Source organism: Coffea eugenioides, chromosome 2 (assembly GCF_003713205.1).
Source record: "Coffea eugenioides isolate CCC68of chromosome 2, Ceug_1.0, whole genome shotgun sequence".
In the NCBI taxonomy this organism is placed as follows: domain Eukaryota; kingdom Viridiplantae; phylum Streptophyta; class Magnoliopsida; order Gentianales; family Rubiaceae; genus Coffea; species Coffea eugenioides.
This window is the reverse complement of record NC_040036.1, coordinates 22,832,608-22,852,995: the sequence shown is the minus strand read 5'-3', so window position 1 is coordinate 22,852,995 and position 20,388 is coordinate 22,832,608. Positions and strand designations below refer to the sequence as shown.

The following is a 20,388-nucleotide window of genomic DNA, read 5'->3' as shown; positions in this document are numbered from 1 at the left end:
TTTCAGTGACCAAAACCAGACTTTTAATAGTTCAGTGACCAAAACTCGACGATCGCAAAAGTTTAATGGCCATCCGAATAATTTGCTCTTTTAGAAATTAGGAATCATTATCAACGAAATGACCACGAATTTACTGATTAAGTTGTTCAGTGACCAATTATTAACAAAAAATAGTTTGATGGTCAAAACATGATCCTGACAATAGTTTAATGGCAGCTGATGTTTTTTGCCCAAAAAAAAGACACACACACCCACGCGCGCACAATCACACATGCCTCTTTTTTTAAAAAAAAATTTCCACCGTCCAAAGTCCAACACGCATTTGTCCTCGAAGCTACCCACTATGGCTTTTTTCGGAAAAAAAAAAAAAGAAAAGAAGCTACCGACTATGGCTAAAAAGCAAAAAACACACTGAATGATCAGTATACAATTTTTTTTGCATTAAAAGGTTTTATATATTATCACGTAACATATGAATTTAAATTATATATATGTAATATATATTCATAATTATTAACATAAAAAATTATTACACTATCAATGCATAAGAAGTTAATATTTCAACAAATTGTTTAATTTCATACTTTGAGACATAATTAAAATCCAATCTCAATTGTGAGCATGGCTTAAAGATGAAAATCCCCAAAAAGGGTACGAGTTGTCTGGGCCATCAGAAGAACATACTTAAATTAAACAAAGAATGTGCAAGAGTCCAAAAAAAAAAGGAATCCTCTGCGCTTGAATTCTGTGTATAGAAGTTGCTGTCAAACACTAATCTTAGGTGATCAAAATTTCAGAATTTTGTACGGTAGCCACCAATACATTATCTCCATCATCCGAAACAAAACCGCAAATATTTAAAGACGACAACAATTAAGAGAGAGAGAGAGAGAGGCTGAGAAGGGAAACAAAGTAGACGACAACAATTAAGAGAGAGAGAGAGAGAGAGAGAAATAGGCTGAGAAGGAAAACAAAGGAGTACTCCCTCATCTCCATGTCCATTATGGAAGCCTCCCTAATCTCCATGTCTCCTCTTCTTTTGAGAAACCTTATTACCTCACTCTTCATCTTTGCAGACAAATGCCTTGCTTTTTTTTCCCAGAATTCTAAGGTTTTTGAAGGTTTGCGCTATGTTATCCTCTCATCTTTTCTCTTCTTTCTTCGCATCCTACCTTCTTTCTTTCCCAGTTTGGATCCACCTGAGGATAAGTACAAGAACGGTGATAGATATGTTCCGGCCACCGTAGGCGGTGGAGGAGGTGGTGGTGGTGCGACAGGATGCACCGGTGACTCGGGTATTGCTAGAGCTCTTTCCCAACTGTTGTCGATTGTTAATGATATTCCGGTCAGCTCGAGAAAGTACGAGGTTGTCAGATCATTAGCCGAGAGAATTATTGATGAGAATTTATCAGAGAATGATGATGCATTGAGAGAAGTTAATCGCACCGTTCTATCCGCGGCTTTTGCGCGCACCTTGAGCCAGCTTGAAGCCGCCATGTTGGACCAAGGACGTGGTTTTGGTAGCTTTGCCAGTGTTAGGAATGGTGAGCCTATGAATGGGACGGCTGAAGTCCAGTATTATTTTTTGTTGAGCCGTTTGAGGAGGGCAGTTAAATACTGTAGTGACAGGGTGTGGCTTCGTGGCAGGTCAAGCGATGAGCTGAACCGTTCGGCTAGCTCGGCTGAGAAACTTGCTGCTGAATTACTATGGCTGGCTCAGAAAATGGCGGCCTGTGGGTCTATTGAGGAAGCTGCTAGTCGGTGGGCTTCGGCTTCAAATTTGGCTTGGCTTTCTCTGACGACTGAGCCACGGCTTCAGGGCTTCATAGTCAAGATTTCAGGTAACCCCCTTTTTTATACTTTTATATCTCGATACAGTAAAAGCTTACATTTATTCAATCATAATAGGCGTTTCGGGGAATATGCTTGTGGTAAAAATTTATTCCTTTTTTTTTTGTCGTACAATGATTGTAAGGTACTAAAAACAGTAGCAAAGGGGAAAAAAAAAAAAAAGAGGAGAAAAGTTTATCAGCACATTATTGAGCGTAAAGGCTAAATTTTTTTTTTTTTTTTGGTCAAAAAAAGGCTTAAACTATTTGGGCCCATATCTTTATGACGTTTTGTCTTCTTTTTAAGTCAGTAACAGTTGGAAGTTAAATTTTTGTGACGTTTATTAGCTCAGATAGCAAGAAGCATAATATCCGGCTTGTGAGGGTGGAGTCATTAACTGCACATATTTACAGGTCATGTTGGAAGGGTTTAGTTGCGTTTATTATTTGGCCAACGATTCAAAAATTACACCGAGGAGAATTATGAAGTAGGATATAATTTCTTGGTTAATGCCCAAGGTTTTGGCATAGATCGCCTCCGTCGTCGTACTTCTTTTTAAACGTAGAATATATGAATCTCAAATCTTTGTAGAGGATTTGGGACTTTTCTATCATAGAATCAGGCCAAAGGTAGCGCCTAAAATGACCGTCTGAATTGTCGATTCGGTTGGGGAAAAATAAAAAATTATTGATAATATGAAGTGGGTCGTTTCTTTTTGAACTTTTTGGACAGTAGGTTCCAAAGTTTCTGAAGCCATTCTACTTGAGATCAATGCTTCTATCGTATCCTTTGTTTAACTTCTTCTCTCTGTAGGTTCAGTAGTTTTTGCCAGAATACCGAAAGTACACAAATTCTGTAGCAAATTCACCCCCTGCTAATGCTTTGTTGATTTAACCAACTACTCTTAAGAGTGCCAAGAGAGCTTTAAAGCTCGATTTGGGTGTTGGTCAAGGGATCAAATCTCTTGACCTATATTCTAAAAATTCAGACTTTTGACAAATTTCGCCAATGAAATGGAGTGCATAAGCATCCGTCTGAACCGACGGTAGTTCAGTCTCCTCTGAATTTTCCTTTGACTTCTTTAGGTCCTCCCCTTCCCCTAGTATAGAGTAGGAGTATTTGTAGAATTGAATTTATCGTGTTCGGAAAAACAAATAATGCTTTGTTGATTTACCTTTAGGGGAATTAAACATGTAAGCCATAAGAACTATGGTAAACTGTCTGAGGTTATCATCAGAGTTAAAAGAGTTAATAGGTTTTAGTTTTATCATAAACCTAGAAAAGTTCAGAATCCTTAACTAACAATCTCCATAAAGTTTCACTTTGATTTAGTTCGGATACTATACCGCAAAGTTACGATAGATTATACTTGGGTTACTTGGGCAGATGAAATCATGCTCCATGTCCTACTTCTCGACTGAGAAAAATAAAGATTAATGGGGAGCAAGATGAAAGACTAGCAGAATGCAGCACTGAGTAAGGTATGAGTGGGGAAAAAATTCAATATTAACTGTCTCAGCTAATAGAACGTGATGTTTAAAGGCAGTGGAACTGTAACAGTAAAAAAACGCAGCAATAAGTGGAATGATGATCTTATCTTTACCAGTAGATTTGATGGATTCCCCATTTATTGGTCACATTGCCAAAGGAAGTTCTAACATGTTGTCGCATATCCGATTAAACAGCATTCCTGTTCACACAAGCCAAAGACATGGGTACCAAAAAAGATGATGAAACCAAAAAAGAGCAAGACAGGCAGACCAAATTGAAGATGCTGTTACTGTGGATACCGCTGCTTTGCCAAGCCAGCATGGGCACAGATGCACCAGTCCTGAGCATAAAAGAAAGAGGTGAGCTAGAAAAAGTGCTGGAGGATGTCATAGAGGCATTAGGCAATCAAGAGGATCAAGAGAAAGTATTGTCTCTCTGGATCCATCACTTCACCTATTGTCCATCCTCTGACTGGCCTAACCTCCGCGATTGCTACACTCGCTGGTGCATTGCTTCTCGCAGACAATTGCTCCGCTCCAACTCATACATCTGCTGCATATAAAGAAATAGACTTTTTTTGTACGTAGCACCATTTTCTTGTGGATAAGGAAGGGCAGCTCCAGGTGAGGAGCTACCAGTCTACATTGTTCCGTAGAATAAGGAGGACGAAAACCGACTCGAGAAATAAAGCACTTTTATAGTAGAAAAAAAGATGGCCCATGATGTAAAATTTTCTTTTTGAATATTACTTGTAGTAAACAATGTGAATATTTTAGCTTCGCGATTGAAAGATCTACTTGTTTATGTTTCCATTCTTTTCGACCAAATTTATCTATGTTTAATCTTTCAGCTAACGTTCTTGCCTTGAATGTCATGAATTGTTGTTCAACATATATCAGAGAATCCGTACGATGGATGATATAAAAAAAATAAAATTTAAAAACCTGATTTTTCTTGACAAAGTCTATCTTTACTTTCAGAAAAGGAAAAAATGCAGTTGTTTTAACAAAAATGTGGCTGCTCAATTTTTGTTCCCATTTTCTTCTCTTCTTTTTCTGTTTCTAGTGTTTAATTTGTTTAATTTTCTTTCTTTCTTTCTTAAGTGGTAACATGTTGATGGACAAAAACGAAAAGGTAATGTGGGACTCAAAAAGTTTTGTTCGTCAGGATTATTATTATTATTTGGTCAAATTGGTCAGGATAGAAATTGCTTATCCGTGATGGGCTCTCTTTCCAGCTATTCTGAGCTCTGCTCGATCACCAAAAAGTAACTAGCCCAATGCCTACTTAAACCCGTAATAGGGCTTCGTAAAGGGCCGCGCACCATAGTGACCCGATGAGTCCAATAATGAAGCCTCTTTCTTTTCCTTTTTTTTTTTCCCCGATTGAATGATAATCTATATCCATATTTATGCCTGCTAGTTTTTTTTTAGATCTTCTTAAATCAGTTTAAATCAAAAGTTAAACAAAGCATGTAATTAAAATGATTATATTCAAAATTTATTAAACAAATCTAACTAAAATTATTATTAGGAAGTACATGAGTAGTCATCTTATCAACCATTTGGTCAAAGTTCAAACTTGAATACTAATCAATTACTGCAGTCAAGTAATTAAGTATCAAATTAACCCTACACGAGGACATGCAACGAAGGCATTCAGATGAATCAAAGAATCATCTTAAATCTCCTAAACTAAGTACACACAATATAGCAATGAAGTCTTCCAATGAAAATTTGGGTAAAAAAGTAAATTTCAAGTGATACTTCATTATCATTCCACCAATCATGCTCCACACATCAGTAGATAATTAGCAAGTATACAATCCTAGGATAACCACATAGAAATGCTGCCTATTAGTGCCAATAATGGTTGGTGGACATTGGTGCTGCAGCAATGCAGAATTGCTTGGCTTGACTGTTTTGTAGTGGTTCAAACTTCTGTGTGTGGTACTTGGCATTCATAGAATTGCCGGGAAAGTACTATGCTCCATTTGTGGTTATCAATGTACCTGTGAAATAGTCAGGAGAAAAATGACCAGGAAGGAAGTTATAGATAATAACGTTGATGATGAACAAAGCACCAGATGCTTGATTTGTTGTCTATATATGTTAAGTGATTGCTCTTATTGGTGTTCTTTCAGCTTTCTTCATTTTTGGTTAGGCAAGATACTGTTTGAATAACTGTCAAGAAAGCCACCTATATTTTTCTTGTTACTTGCTTTTGGACAGATAAATTAGTTGTAATGCCCATGGAATACAAGCATCTTGTCACATGTTTCTTTTTGCTCCAGGATTGTGGAAAGTAGTTTTTATGCTATAATTGAAGTAGACTTCATGCAAAAAGGAGCAATCAGATGTTTAACCATAACAGCCACATTTACTACTACCTTCGCACCAAAACAAAGAGCTACATTTACTACTACCTTCGCACCAACTATGAACAAAAGCTTATCTTCCAATTCAGGCAAACAAATCCAACTGCTTTTCTAAAGGCAGGTCAAGAAATTTAACACTAATAGTTTATAATCAACCTCGCACACAGAATCTAATTACAAACCAACAAATTTAACAGCTAGAGACAACTGACAAGCAGTAAGAAAACAACAGTACAGCAGACAAAATAAATCAAGGCAAAAGTAGAGCAAGGAGTTCACCTTGCAAAAGTACCAAAACTAAGCTTTTATCAATATTTCTTACAATCATAACCGAGCAAAAACGAGTAATCTCAATTATTTATGTTAAATACAACCTTAATTATAAATGGAGAAACATGAAGAGCAGAACAAGCAAATCGTGTCTTGTGACAAGAAAATAACAGTGCAGCAAAGAAAATATGATCAAGGCAGAAATGGAGTAAAGGGCTCAGGCTACAAAACCACCAAAAGGCAGAAATAAAGCGAGGTGTTAACCTTGCAAAATTAGGGAACTGAAACTTTCAATTGAAAAAGGAAGTTGCTTTTATTAGCGAGGCAAAAGAGTGAAGAATTCACATTGCAAAACCGCCAAACCCAAGCCTTCAATTGAAGAAAGAAACAAATCGAATGTGCTGCTTTTGACATGGCTTGCTCACAAGATTACCTAGGCAAGGGAGCTTTTTGTGACTCCCACAGACCGCTTAGCATACCGCCTACCGTCCACTCACCGGTAGAGCTGAAGCAACGATAATTACGAACAAGATGGACGGTCTTAGTTGGAGAAACTAAACACACACCTGAAGCACAAATACAAAAGCCACCAAAGTTGCCCATAATTACTGGATAACCGGTCACTGCCATCCAATGTTAAAAGACCAAACACTCCTCAAGCCCATAAAAATCACAGGATAACTGGACCATGAGGCACTGTTAACAAGCCATATGCTCTTTATATATGTAAGATATGTATTAGAGGGAGAGTTTTTCATTAGAAGCCTCCAAAATCCCAATCCCTTGTTCCTACAATTTTAGATTTGTTTTAATTCAGATATATTAAATAATCCTTATTCCTTCTCATTTCCGAATTTACGTAACCCCATTAACTTCAACAATAGAAATTCAAATCACAACTTCAAAATTTTAACTAATTGATAATGATCACGCCTATAAAATCACATCTATAGTTCGCAATTACCACGACATTTTTAATTTGTTCCTAACAATGTCAATTTGTTTTTTTGTTATTATTTTTTGTTTATATAGTTTTAAATTTATAACGGGTTTCAAATTACTGGTATATTCTTCTACGTGAAAAAGAAAGTGAATACCCAAAATTAAAGCACGATAAACAAATACATCATCACCATCTCTCTAACTTCTCCCTATTCTCACCATTCTCTCCACCTCGTAACCCTACCTATAATCGCCTCTTACACCACCCTTATTTCATCCTATAGCCTAGGGCTGTCAACGGGCCGGGTCTGGGCCGAAATTCATTATTCCGAACCCGGATCCGAATTACTATACTGGACCCGGATCCGACCCGTTTATCCGACGGGTCTTTTATTCTATGTTCCGGATCCGGATCCGGCGGGTCCCAGATACAGGTCGGGTCTACCCGAACAAATTTAGCCAAATTTATAATTTCTAATAAAAATGAGAAAAAAAATATTTGTAAACTAATTTCTAACTAATGCAAAGAAAAAACCAAATAAGAAAAGAAATCAAATTGACTTTATTCAAATACATCACCCTAATCAAATTATATTGATAAATATATATTTTTTAAATTATTAATTCATTTATATCTGGATCCGGGTCTAATACGTGTCAGAATACTATATTCCGTATCCGACCCGTTTTTTTGTTTGACAAAACAGATCCGGATCCGAATCCGGGAAACGGAATTAAATCCCTACCCATACCCGCAATAATTTCACCGATCCGGGTCTAGACCCGACCCGTTGACAGGCCTACTATAGCCTCACTTTCTCTATAACATCCCCTTCGCTTGTCTCGCAAACCCTATGCTTTTTGTCCTTAATAGGCTAATAGCCCCCTCTTCTATCCATTCACCTGATAGGATTGAAAGTTTGTGTTTGGATTGCATTTTCCATGATTTTTCATGGAAAAATTACTGTAGCGATTTAATGTATGTGAGGAAAAAAGGTAATAGGGAAATGTAATCACAAAAAACGATGTAATTTTCCGACGAAAAACCGCAATCCAAACAAGGCTGGATCGAAAAGCTCGAGTTATTCAGATAGATACAAGTGGAAAAAAGTGTCAGAAATGAAGAAAATTTTTGCCAAGATTACTCCACGTATTTTGCAAGTTATTATATTAGTCCACTGCCTACTTATTGTAATTTTTAGACCATGGTGCGAGTTTGCTACCTTAATTAAGCATAATGTACTAATTTAGACTATGGTGTTAAATGGTATTTACTTCTACGATTAACTTTTAGCTGGACAAGAAATTCCATCATTATGACGGGAATGGACTCCTGAAGAGGCATCCTCCAGCATCCGTAATGGGAATTGGATTCACCGCCTTCTTTCTAATAGCATAAGCTTTTCTTTCTGGCAGATTATTCAACATTTTCGGTATACGCAAAGTATTTGTTCGTTTTACAGTCCAACTATTACAGTATAAATTGAACTTTTCCAAGTGGTTGCCCTTCTGACATATTGCTGGGTATCGTAACATTTGCACTTTTCCTGAGTTATTCGTACAAATACAACTTATTGCGCCAAAAAATGAATTTTCATGCTTCACCATTGCTTAGAGTTTGAATGAGGAGTTAACGTTGAATGATTCGGAAGATGATAGCATTGGATCCTGCACGGTGGCGGTGCAAAACAATGGATCAGCAGTGAAATTACCTAGAAAGAGGTTATGGAGAGGAGATAATGCGCCAACAGCAAAAATTTTCAATCGGAAGGGATTAGACTTCCAAACTAGCTATATCTGTGTCATCTTATACTAACTACTAAGTGGCCAAAGGGACGTTAAAGTAGGAAAGCCAGTACCTGTAGCATCTTCGGGTAAAACATCCGGTTCAGCATTCCGCATCCTCTTTGAGATTTATTGGCGTTTTCGATGGCATTGTGCATAAAATCGAGAATTCCATGATATGTTATTTCTTGGTTCTCCACGACTGCTTTTATAAATGTGAATGTCATGGCACCAGCCATCTCCGGAGAGAAAGCCTACATTATTAGGTTGATACAAGAGGAGAGTTTTAATTAGCAGTTAAATTGTCATTGTCATATACTACTTATCAATGATACGACTGGTTATGGCTGAAATTCACCCTCAGAACCACCCGCCATTCGCCATCGTCACGTGGAAGAATACCACAGCAGCTTTGGGAAACTTACAGAGGTATCTGAAGCTTGTTGATAGTCCTCACAAGCACTGAAACAGATGGCCTTCCCTCCACTTGTACCTTTAAAAGCACCTGATGCAGGATAATTATCTTTCCATCTCCCCCTAGTGTGACAAAGAAATAAAATTTTACCCAAACACATCTGCAACGGGGTCTATGTAACTCCCATAAATGGATTTATAATCATCAGTTACACACAATATAGTAGAGGAAGAAAGTGAAGCTTAATCTCAACCAATAAACTTCTGAACGAGAAAATATCAGTGTAACATGGACCGGATGCTACGCTATATAGGGTCCTTTAGTTCAATGACAACTTTTTCTTCATTAGTGGATCTTATTAGCCTGAAGGCTTTCTTACTTGTAAGAAGTAATATGATCAAATCCAGTCTGTTAATTGAAATTGAAATCTATATCGTGGGACCATAATGTAACACTAAAAAGAGTCGTTTCTCTTCTGAATTACATGCCTATATCCATTAGTGTTGAACCAAAATATGCACAAGCAGTAAAACGAAACTATCGAAAAAAGCCCTTACCTGTTGTGGTCGTACACTCGCGGCAGATCAAGAACAGTTCCACTGTGACAAGCATCAATTATAGCGTGAAGTGTGACGCCTTGTTTAAGCGGTTCAACAATCATTTTATTGATGTCATTATCGATTATGATTCCTGCAGTCTCAAAATCAAGAGGACAGATTGCTTCATCAAAACCATCGATCTCATCGCCGTCAAGATCAAGTTGTCGTACGCCATGCCCCGAGAAATAGAACACCAAAGAATCCCCTGATTGAGAGTCTTTCACCAGCCAGTCAAAGGCCCGTATAATATTCATCCTTGTTGGAGGCTCATATGACGTAAAATCTACAAGTTGTGTAGTGTCTTTGTAAGGTGCATCAATTGGAAATAGTAACATTTATGGTACTACATCAGGAATGGAAGAAAATTATTAAGGAAAGTGTAATAGGCCTCAGTTACAATTATACCAAGAGAAAAGACTGAGAATGTATTTCCAATTGAAAAATCAGTAACAACTGCCACAGGAATAAGATGAACAAGGGTCAAATGAATGTAAAGATACAATAACCTAATGTCTATGTTCAAATTAGAAACAATCCAATTCCTCACAGATGTTCAATCTCATGCCCCTAGTATGCTTTCAACAACATTTATCAGTAATTGTTACCGGCAATACCTCCTAGGACAAGGATAGCATTAGTTGGGAAACCAAATTGCTGAACGAGCAGTTTTGCCATGTTCATTACATCTGGTGTTGTTCCTCTGAGCTTGAATTTCTTATTCTGATTGTAAGATACTCCACAAAGTAGTGCTCGCTTCCCTCTTGGTGGTGTATCTGATATTCTTGCAGTAGGAAATTGGCTAAAGCTGGGAGAACTTCTTGGACTGATACCTGAGATTTTCTTACAGAAATAACGGAACCCTTTTCGTTCAGTCATGATGTTATCTTGATCATGGCTCGGCCATTTGCTTATGTCCAACGGAACCGATACTTGACTATTGCCAATCAAAAAAGTTCCCTGGCATCCATGGCATCGGATTTTGGTCGTATGTTTAGTTGCTGATGATATTCGATGGCATGTTTTACAAGTAACAGTATCCATACCAGTAACTGTCAACTTTTGTATGATTCAAAGATTGACAACTTTTGCAGTGACATTTATGATTTAACTAACCCTGCTACCAATTACAATGGTAACCCGCCATTTGATTAGAGGAATAAGATATTCCTTAAAAGACCTGGTTCAAGATTTAGGAGGGACAGTGATGGGTGGATATGATAAGATTTTCTTGCATGCAAATTATTGATCTAATTGCAAATATAAGGAGCTAAACTCTTTCTTACCCAAAAAAAGAAAAGGAGCTAAACTCTAAAAGACGTTTCACCGTAAATATTGTAGAACTCAAAGCTATTCCGCCCTTGCGTAAATTAATTATTCAGGCAATTTGACTGTTTACAAGATGTGAACTTGAAAACACTGTTTAGCCGCGAGATACCAAATTGTAAGTCGTACGTAAGAACTCATGTTGTAGAAGTCGCAAGAGGAGACTAAGCTGAAACAAAAGTTCTGTCAAGTACACAGCTGTCAAGAAGGGCAACTTCTTTTTTTTTTTTTTAACCCTTTATTCCAAGCGTGATATAAGTGTTCAGAACTTTAACAAATGCTCGTTATCTTCAAATGAGATTCGAAGAATCAGATGCCCAGCCAACTACGCACTGAAGGGGCGATACCGAATCCATCCACTTTAAAAATTCCCACCCCAGCCATGGACGTTGATCATCAGCTCTTGGAGGCTTGGAATAGAAGTATAGAAACCATAATTACTTACCCTGCAATATTCCCACCCCATGGAAGCATATAAAACTATAGTTGCTTGCCCTGCAATAGTCCCAACCCATGCGCGTTCCAATAACTACTTTGAACAACAAGCCAACGCAACAGAGACCGTCAAAATAATGTCAAAACCTTCTTTGAAATGACCAAAGTCCCTTCGTAAATAAGCAAGGCAATGCAGATGTTTCTGTTTACTGCTAAGACAGAATTGGAGGGAAAGTGGCCAAAAAGACTAGGAAAGGGTGGTGTTCGTTCACCACTCTGCCTAAACTCGGGTTCCTAGTTCCAACCCTCTATAGATTTTGATAACTAGAATCGATGTACTGACGAGTTATGCAGAGACGAGCAACATAGATTTTGCAACAAGCACCTAAACAAAGATACATCCATGTAATTACACCATTCTCCCCACCTCGTAACCCTACCTATAATCGCCTCCTACACCACCCTTATTTCATCTTGTAGCCCCACCTTCTCTATAACAACCCCCTTCTCTTCTCTTGCAAGTCCTAAGCTTTTTGTTCTTAATAGGCTAATAGCCCTCTCTCCTATCCATTCTCGTAACCCTATTCATCTCTTATTTTACCATTCTTCCTCCCATGTATATTATAGCTAAAACTTTAACTATCTCGGCCATAGTTTGCCCTTTCCCAATCTTGTCCCATGTTTCAACTTTTTCACTATTCATAACTCAATTTCTCATTTTTCAAGCATTTTTTTTTACCAAATCAAAAGATGGAATCATGATTTTGAAGAAAATTTGATTTGAAGTGTAAATTTTGTGAAATTTTACTACCTTTGAAATTTTTCTATGAACAAACATTCTGAAATGGTTTTTAAATAAATATTTGCAGTAAAAAAACTTTTAAAAAAGGCTTCCCAAAAAAACCATTAAAGCATGCATTTCTTTAAAGGATAACATGCATACGCATAGCAACTAACAATTTGAAATGAAATAATTTTAAAAATAACTAACAATTTCAAATGTGAAGAATAGATGTGGGAGTTGAATGGATATTTTATGAATTAAATTAAATGTGAAATGCTATGAAAAAAAAAGGAATTGGGAGTTTGGAGGTGTGAGGAGGTTTGTTCCTGAAAATCCCTACTCAAATTTATATAGACTAGTGCTTAAGGCACACTTTAAGGTGTATGCGATTAACAAAAAAAAATATTTATTACAGTACAATTATCTCTGCAAACAGATTTTTTTTATGGATTTTATGGGTCAAATTCCATTAGAATTCAAATAATCATACACGAGACAAAGATGATGGAAGTAGAGAAGAATATGTGAGAGTTGGAAATTAGCATGAGAAAATTGTAGTTAGTTGGAGATCTGCTTCAAATAACTATCTGTGATTGAGACAAATTTGCCCTTATAATTAAGGGTATATTAGAAATTTTAAAAAATAACATTGTGTGTTTACACTACACAATGACACTCTCTCCTTATATATTGCACAGATAAAGGTTAATGAATAATAGAAATAAGAGTAAATTTAAAAACAAACAAAATTAACACCTAGTTAACTATCTACACAGGCTTTATTATCATAAAAATATACAAATGAAATGATTTTAAAAAATAACTAACAATTTCAAATGTGAAGAGTAGATGTGGAAGTGGAGAGGAATATATTTTATGAATTAAATTAAATATAAAATGCTAGAGAAAAGGAATGGGGAGTTTGGAGGTGTGAGAAGGTTTGTTCCTCAAAACCCCTTCTCGAATTTATATAGGTATAGATACTTTAACATTTATTCTTGCAATCAAGATAACTATATACTTAAAAATAATAATAATAATAATAAGACTATGTAAGTCGCACGGAGGAAGTATTTGTTTATTTACTTGGATCAGTACAATGTGGGCCTCGGCCAACATAAGGGAGATTGCGGGATGTGTGCTACATCTGGTCTCAGACATTCGAATTTTGTTTCGTTACACTAGTGATTGATTGGGTTTTTAAGGTCGAAATATTTCCCAATCTACATACAGTCATATACATCCAAGTCAAGCGGAAGATCCTCATAATGTGGCTACGTCTTCTCATCCTAGAGACTCAATGGCTTCGAGTAAATATCAAATTTTGCAGAAGACGACAATTGTGGCACCTGCAGGATGCAATAACCAGTAAAGAAACAGTGAACGGGAAACTGAAATCCAAGCAAATCAGTACTATACTATTTATATTTGCTGATGGATCAAACTGAAACTTATCACGCTAGCAAATAGAAGGACGAGGATGACCCCTTATTATTACTTGCTCTCCCCCCTTCAGAGGTCAGACATCATGAGAATGCCATATGAAGGCAACCTTACAACTAGGAACACAGAGCATCAACTGGATAAATTTGTAATTAAACCCGTGGCCCTCTCAACTTTTTTGGTGTTGAGATCAACATCATTACCCTAGTAATGCTTTTTTGGCATTTTGCATTACGTAATCTTTATAACGTCCAAGAATTACAATGAGTGGAATGCGTTGAATCAGCTTACGTGACAACAATTTATGCTCGAGATCACTGCAGAAATTTTACTCTCTTTTTCATGGCATCAGCCTTTGTGACTCAATGGTAGATCAGCCACTATCTAGTATAGATAGATATGCTATGCAAAGGAATTAATAGGGGGAGTTTGTACTATCAAAAAATAAATTCGATGGGCAGACATTGTCCAGTAATGAACTGCGGCGTGTCGGTGCTAACCTGTGACAATTCTGTGCCCAATACTTTTCTCAAAAGAGCTGAAATGGGTCCATTTAGATGTGTTCCAGCTTTGGCATCCCGAATTATCTGGCTCATGGAATTCAGCAGGCGACCATACGTCAATCCGGGTTCCTTTTGTGCAGCTTGGATGAAGCTGTACGTCATGGCTCCGGTGACAGCGTTTCCTGAGAGAGCCTGAACCAGTGACGTTTTTTGAGCATGTAAGTTGCTCGATCTGGAGTGTACTTACTTTAAGATCTCTGATATTTAGAGTTGTGAAATAACAGCATCTTGCAGAAAGCAAGAAACTTTGTGGAAACTCTGTCTCTATTCGTCAAGTGCCTCAATTTATTAGGATTGGAAGGAATTGCATATTCAATTTTATGTGATCTGCTACGTACCCCATTTGTTGCTGGTGTCGCACGAATACAAGAAATTTAAGAGGCAGATACTAAAACTGGTTACTCACCATGGTATCTACTGATACTTGATGATCATCACAAGCGCTAAAGGAGATGGCCAGCCCGCCACTTGTACCTTTGTATGTGGATGACAAGAAACCATGATCCTCCCAGACATAGTATCCTTCACTACAAGATAAAGAAATACTCATTTTTCTTCTCTTTTGACTAGTCTGGAATCTGCTTCTTAGTTGCAACTGCATTACAGCAATACCTATGCTAACCTGTTCATTCTGCACAAAAATGGCAGATCAAGGACAGTGCCGCTGTGGCATGCATCAATGATGGCGTGGAGCTTGGCGCCACTGGGCAGTGGCTTCACAATGGTGGCATTGATCTCGTCGTCCAGTATTGTTCCTTCAATTTGGTGATCAACTGGCAACAACATTTCGTCATACCCATCTATCTCGTCTCCATTCAAGTCACGCTGTTGTGAGCCATGGCCTGAATAGTGAAATACTAACGAATCACCTGATTGGCAACCTTGGACAAGCCAGTGCAAGGCCTTTCTGATATTATACTTCGTCGGGATCAAGGAAGGATTGGGCTCTTCTTCTGCAGATTAAATATGTAAGTTTTATATCAGACAAATGTGGAGCTTAATTTTCACAAGGCCAGGGAGTTTCAAAATTATATGATGCAAAGAATTTTTACCTGAAAGAAGAAGTATGGAGTCATTTGGAAAACCCATCCTCTCAACCAGAAAATATTTCATGCACCTTACATCGTTGACAGTTCCTTTTAGCCTATGTCTCTGTCCATAGTAGCTCACTGCACATAACACTGCTCGTTTCTTCCCTTTTGCTGAAAAAGGCATCAGTGAGGAAATAGGTCTTGCAGGTTGGGCATAACTACCATAACTCGATGCCTGCATAGGGTAGCTATTAACTGCTGCTACCATTGAATTAATATTGCTGGAAACTGTATTAAGGAATCCCTTCAACTTATTTGTTGCATCATGAAGTGAACTTTGAGCTTGACCCAGAAGACGATCATGTTGTTGAACCTGTGTGACAGCTTTACACACTGCACACTGGATATTTTGGGCTCTGGGTGGCACTGTCAGTTGAACCCCACACCAACTGCACCTTATTCTCCTACCTGACATTTCTATTCAGTGAGCTTCTTGCGGATGAGATGTTGATGGATGAGTTCGAAACAAGCCCGTAAGGAGTTGTATTTAAGCTTGTAAAGGGTTGACACATTGAATTTATTGCAGAAAAGCCAAAGTAGAGATGGGGAATTAGATACTTCCCCTTTAAACCTACCTTGGCCGACCCATATTCTGTTTGACCCGTCGTTTCCATTAGTGGCATAGTTCATGTCTTTGGGCTATTCCCTTCAATAGTAGGCCACCTAGTTGATATATGATAGAGACAAATAAGTAGACTGCATATCAGAATAAAATCTCATACAGGCAAAAGTAACATCCAAGCCAAGGGTAAATACAGTGACAGAATGCCTGTGAAACCTTACTGGTGAGGAAAGTTATGACGCAATTTATATGCAAGTTCTTTCATGAAAGAAAGCATTACTGGTGAGGAAAGCAATGCTCTCTGATTTCATGAAGGTTGGCTTTGTGGGAACGGACAAAGTATCACACTACAGGGATTTTTCTTTTTTTGTCCTTTTATTCTCCTTAGTGCTGAATAGAAACTTTTCTAAACAATCTTGTGGGTTTTTTTAGCAAACAAATATGAAGCCACTAACTTTGTTGAAATTTTTGTTTAATGGTTTTGTTTCAACCAAACAGTGGCTCTGCAAACAAATAAGTAACTCGATGCATACCCTCCAATTTTCTATCAATTGTTTTGAAAAAATCTCATATTATTTGGAAGAATCTACTAATAAGGATGCTATTCTGTATCCCTTTTACTAGATAAATCCAGAGAAATTGACTTGTCTCACCTGAAGTTTTGAAAGGAAGAATTTGATTAGGTGCATTTGTTAATTCTTCAGTTAAATTCATGATTAATTCATCACGTATCAAACTTGTTGACAGCTTGCTGAATGAGCTCTTGCAGTCCTATATTGGTACATCTGGGCATCGCTCACTCTCAGAAAGAGCATAGCTAGCAAGGGACAGCCCAACCAGATTATACTATGATATATTAGTTCTGGTTTGGCTCTCAGATGTAATGTACGACATCTCCAGTCTTTTGATCCTTCGTATCAGTAATGAATTTGTTATCATCTGCATCTGGATCAATTTTACTCGAACACTTCTAAGTTCTAACCCAATCAAAGTAGCAACTGAAAAAAAATTTAGGCACTTGTTGATCGTGCAGTTTTCCATATGAGACTCAGATAACATAAGAGATGAAAAGAAGAGCATTCTATAGGAGATGGCTGGAAACTAAGTGTCTTAGACATGTAAAGTACACCAGGGATTCATATGAAACACGTTGCACTTTTACTGATACAATCATACAAATAAAGTACTAATTATCAAACTGACAGTCACCATGTAGTGCCTGTAGTATGATTTTTTTTGTGCATAGCTTCAGCTAAAGTTAAAGGGAGGAGGTATTAGACTTGAAGCTGTTATACGACTCAGGAAGTAAAGCCAGTACACTTGGTCCTGATTATCTGTTAAAAGCATAGCTGGGTCTATAAGATTATCGCCTTTGAATAAATATCAAACTGTTCAGAAGAGGATAGTTGAGGTTCCTGCACAATACCAAAGTAAAACACGCCGTTACATCTGCAGTCTTTCGAATATGAGTACATCAGATGCATATGGGACTGAAATTGACCAGAAATCAACTGCTCATCTCCTTCTTAAGCTCTTGATTTGCCCCTGAACTTGAATACTTTTAGCTGTTTTAGTTTCCTTACAAACTGTAAAGGATGCTATATTATTGGGTTATGCTTTTTTCTTCCTCATTTTTTCATCCAAGAGGTTTCTTTTTAATTAAGCCAATCAACAATTTCCATGCATGTGTAGGAAGGCATAAGACGGTTTTTGAAATGGATACATCTTTTAATCCCCTGCTATTGATGACATGATTTCACTTTTAATTGAGTCGCTAAAAGTAAATGCTTTACCATTCATTGGAAAAGCACTAAAATTGACATGTAGAAAGCAGAAAAAACCTTGGGAAAGCATGTCAATATTCAATACCTGTAATGAGTTAGTGAAATTTAAAAATCCATTTTGTGCTTTACTGATACTGTTGCGCATGGTAGAAAGTAAGCGCCCATATGTCAATCTTGGTTCACGTTCTACTGTTTGGATGAAGCTGTAAGTCAGGGCGCCAGTCGCTGTGCCTGTGAAAACCTGCTCAGGCAACATAAAATGTTACGCCATAATCGTATTCCAGAGGACTAAGCAATGGTCTGACAAGCCTCTTTTGGGTTGTATACTGCAGATTATGGTACAAGACCTTTTTAGTTTATTTTTGAGGTCCTAAAGTTCTAGAAAGTTTTGAGTGCCAAACAAAAATCGAATTGAACTTAAGCTAATTAAGAAGGTCTGAGGGATGCACAGTTTCTTTTCTGTTTTGGGCCAATCAGATTTTTTCTAGCAGGGAGAACTTCATCTTTCACATTCAGTATCAATTCTGCTCGGTCGATAATAAAAACTGATCTGCTGACTCATTCTGTATATGAAAAATGCTTAGTGAGCAAAGGAGAATGATTAATTATCCATGCTATTCTCGAGAACAAGCCAATTGATTTGAAAATCAGAAGCAAAAGAAATGTTTTGAGTACTAACAGTAGTGTCTCCGGAATTTTGATCATCATCACAGGCACTGATAGAGATTGCTAAGCCACCTCTTGTACCCTTATATGCAGCATATGGAATGCTATGATCTACCCACCGATAGTATCCTTCCCTACTTAACAACAGGACTTTGTAAGTAATCATACTGTACTGCTTACGGCTTCAGAATGGACAAGGAAATTATTTACCTGTTCATCCTGCACATGAATGGCAGATCTAAGAAAGTTCCACTGAAGCAAGTGTCGATAATGGCATGTAGTGTTGCACCCCGGGGCAGTGGCCTTACTATGGTAGCATTGATCTCATCGTCCAGGATCTTCCCCTCAGTCTCATAGTCAACAGGGCACAATGATTCATCATATCCATCGATCTCGTCCCCATCATGGTCTCGGACACGAGAGCCATGGCCCGAGTAATGAAACACCAAAGAGTCCCCTGATTGACAACCTTGCACAAGCCAGTTCAAGGCTCTTTGGATGTTATGCTTGGTTGGGACCCGAAAAGGATCTTTCTCTTCTTCTGCAAAATTTCAGAATGAGCTATAGTCTGGACAGTTGAGCTATTTTTGAAAGATATGACGTTAGCTGTCTATGCTTTAATGTCCATTGATTTATATATATAAAAAAAGTTGAACTTTACTCAGACCTTAAAGTAGATTCAGGTATTGACAATTCTTTTCATTCCTTTTGTTTATAATCCTGTGGGAAATGCCATTTACCACACCTAGGTTAGATATAGAAGACTTTCGTTTCCTTAGCATAGATTCATGTTCTTCAAGATATCAGACTGAGGAAAAGTACTCCATTACCGATCACAACTTTGCATCTCGTACTTTATAGTGACTAAAAAACTTAATTTTGAAGAATAGCATGGGATTGTGGTGCATACCTGTTAGAACAATAACAGAAGAATTAGGAAATCCCATCCTCTCAACAAGAAAATATTTCATGCATAATACATCATTAACACTTCCTTTGAGACTCTTTGGGTGCCCCTTGTAGCTCACCCCACAAAGAACAGCCCGTTTTCGCCCATGAAAAGTGGGTGGTAGCACCTGCATTGGCATTTGATACGATTGCATGTAACGTAGATAGCCATTTAGCCAAGAAGGCTCGAAATCTTGCTTCCAGCAATTCCTATATGCTGGAAATCCCATGCCATTGCAGTTGTTGGATGCCCCATTGAGATATCCATTCCCTTCAGAATGGAAATAGAGATCGGGGCTGTGCTGGAGCTGTATGATGTATTGGCAGTTAGGACAGCGTACTGAATTTGCTTGAAGTTGGAGAGGCAGAAGCAGATTTACCCCACACCATTGGCATTTATCTGTTCTTGTTGCCATTTCTTTTCTTTTTTTTTTAAAAAAAAGCCCTGGGATTGTGAATCTTGGTGGGACAGTGAAGGTCAAGGTAGAAGTATTTGATCATCATCAAAATTCACAACATATAAAGGTCTCATTTATCTCCTTTGCTCAGGGATGATCTCGAACGAATCTATATTCTTTTGTCAAAGTGAAGTGAGCATCACAACTGTCAGCCACTAAAATAAATGTTCTAAAGAACCATATTCAGTCTTTAATTATGCTTTTTGCAGTTTTTTGAGTGGCAGAATTTTCGTTCCTGTCTTGGATTTAGTGAGTGGAACTGAAATCTGAATAGCATATTTGGGTTTTTCTGAGTATTTGATTCCAGGAGTGCACTAAAAAGAATCAGCTTGTGCTGCAAGTTTTTAACTTTGAAGGAAACGACCAAGGTTTTAGGATTGAAAAGCTGGAGTTATTCAGATCGATACGAGTGGAAAAAAGTGTCAGAAATGAAGGAAGTATTCTGCATTCACCAGATAAAAGAAAATCTTTGCCAAGTTTACTCCATGTATTTGCAAGTTATTATATTAGTCCATTGCCTACTTATTGTAATTTTAGATCATGGTGCGAGTTTGCTACCATAATTAAGCATTATGTACTAATTTAGACTATGGTGCGAAATGGTATTTACTTCTACGATTAA

At 37.6% G+C, this 20,388-nt stretch overlaps 4 protein-coding genes across 6 annotated transcripts; 1 reads left to right on the top strand and 3 right to left on the bottom strand.

Annotated features, from left to right (window-relative positions):
- Positions 1–880: 880 nt before the first annotated feature.
- Positions 881–4,133, top strand: LOC113762140. The gene is made up of 2 exons (XM_027305438.1): positions 881–1,841; positions 3,516–4,133. Exons 1-2 carry the CDS (start codon positions 995–997, stop codon positions 3,881–3,883), a joined length of 1,215 nt encoding a protein of 404 aa, XP_027161239.1. The 5' UTR covers positions 881–994; the 3' UTR covers positions 3,884–4,133.
- A 4,094-nt stretch (positions 4,134–8,227) lies between these two features.
- LOC113762388 (metacaspase-1-like) lies at positions 8,228–10,774 on the bottom strand. Of its 2 annotated transcripts, none has more exons than XM_027305829.1 (5): positions 10,315–10,774; positions 9,668–9,992; positions 9,121–9,232; positions 8,770–8,949; positions 8,228–8,578 (listed from the first exon to the last, which is right to left on the bottom strand). In XM_027305829.1, the coding sequence occupies exons 1-5, from the start codon at positions 10,748–10,750 to the stop codon at positions 8,522–8,524; spliced, it is 1,110 nt and encodes a 369-aa protein (XP_027161630.1). In that variant the 5' UTR covers positions 10,751–10,774; the 3' UTR covers positions 8,228–8,521. The 2 variants fall into 2 exon arrangements, with proteins under 2 accessions (XP_027161630.1, XP_027161632.1); XM_027305831.1 differs by having other exon boundaries at positions 10,324–10,772.
- Positions 10,775–13,313: 2,539 nt separating this feature from the next.
- Positions 13,314–15,786, bottom strand: LOC113762529 (metacaspase-1-like). Its single transcript, XM_027306017.1, has 5 exons — positions 15,310–15,786; positions 14,880–15,210; positions 14,664–14,784; positions 14,195–14,389; positions 13,314–13,600 (listed from the first exon to the last, which is right to left on the bottom strand). The coding sequence occupies exons 1-5, from the start codon at positions 15,761–15,763 to the stop codon at positions 13,541–13,543; spliced, it is 1,161 nt and encodes a 386-aa protein (XP_027161818.1). The 5' UTR covers positions 15,764–15,786; the 3' UTR covers positions 13,314–13,540.
- Positions 15,787–16,975: 1,189 nt separating this feature from the next.
- LOC113762588 (metacaspase-3-like) lies at positions 16,976–19,767 on the bottom strand. Of its 2 annotated transcripts, XM_027306100.1 has the most exons (5): positions 19,271–19,767; positions 18,571–18,901; positions 18,374–18,494; positions 17,780–17,935; positions 16,976–17,325 (listed from the first exon to the last, which is right to left on the bottom strand). In XM_027306100.1, exons 1-5 carry the CDS (start codon positions 19,722–19,724, stop codon positions 17,266–17,268), a joined length of 1,122 nt encoding a protein of 373 aa, XP_027161901.1. In that variant the 5' UTR covers positions 19,725–19,767; the 3' UTR covers positions 16,976–17,265. The 2 variants fall into 2 exon arrangements, with proteins under 2 accessions (XP_027161901.1, XP_027161902.1); XM_027306101.1 differs by lacking the exons at positions 16,976–17,325; positions 17,780–17,935 and adding an exon at positions 17,966–18,257.
- Between the last annotated feature and the right edge of the window lie 621 nt (positions 19,768–20,388).

Excerpts from the sequence above, each read along its gene's own strand:
- LOC113762140 (XM_027305438.1), top strand. The coding sequence starts at position 995 with ATGTCCATTATGGAAGCCTCCCTAATCTCCATGTCTCCTCTTCTTTTG. Across the intron at positions 1,842-3,515 it reads CTTCATAGTCAAGATTTCAG|CATTCCTGTTCACACAAGCC; the intron begins GTAACCCCCTTT and ends CCGATTAAACAG.
- LOC113762388 (XM_027305829.1), bottom strand. The coding sequence starts at position 10,750 with ATGGATACTGTTACTTGTAAAACATGCCATCGAATATCATCAGCAACT. Across the intron at positions 9,993-10,314 it reads TGTCCTAGGAGGTATTGCCG|ATTTTACGTCATATGAGCCT; the intron begins GTAACAATTACT and ends CACAACTTGTAG. Across the intron at positions 8,579-8,769 it reads TTTACCCGAAGATGCTACAG|GATCCAATGCTATCATCTTC; the intron begins GTACTGGCTTTC and ends GCCACCGTGCAG.
- LOC113762529 (XM_027306017.1), bottom strand. The coding sequence starts at position 15,763 with ATGTCAGGTAGGAGAATAAGGTGCAGTTGGTGTGGGGTTCAACTGACA. Across the intron at positions 15,211-15,309 it reads CTCCATACTTCTTCTTTCAG|AAGAAGAGCCCAATCCTTCC; the intron begins GTAAAAATTCTT and ends TTTAATCTGCAG. Across the intron at positions 14,390-14,663 it reads AAGTATCAGTAGATACCATG|GCTCTCTCAGGAAACGCTGT; the intron begins GTGAGTAACCAG and ends TCACTGGTTCAG.
- LOC113762588 (XM_027306100.1), bottom strand. The coding sequence starts at position 19,724 with ATGGCAACAAGAACAGATAAATGCCAATGGTGTGGGGTAAATCTGCTT. Across the intron at positions 18,902-19,270 it reads TTCTGTTATTGTTCTAACAG|AAGAAGAGAAAGATCCTTTT; the intron begins GTATGCACCACA and ends GAAATTTTGCAG. Across the intron at positions 18,495-18,570 it reads TTCATGTGCAGGATGAACAG|GGAAGGATACTATCGGTGGG; the intron begins GTAAATAATTTC and ends GTTGTTAAGTAG.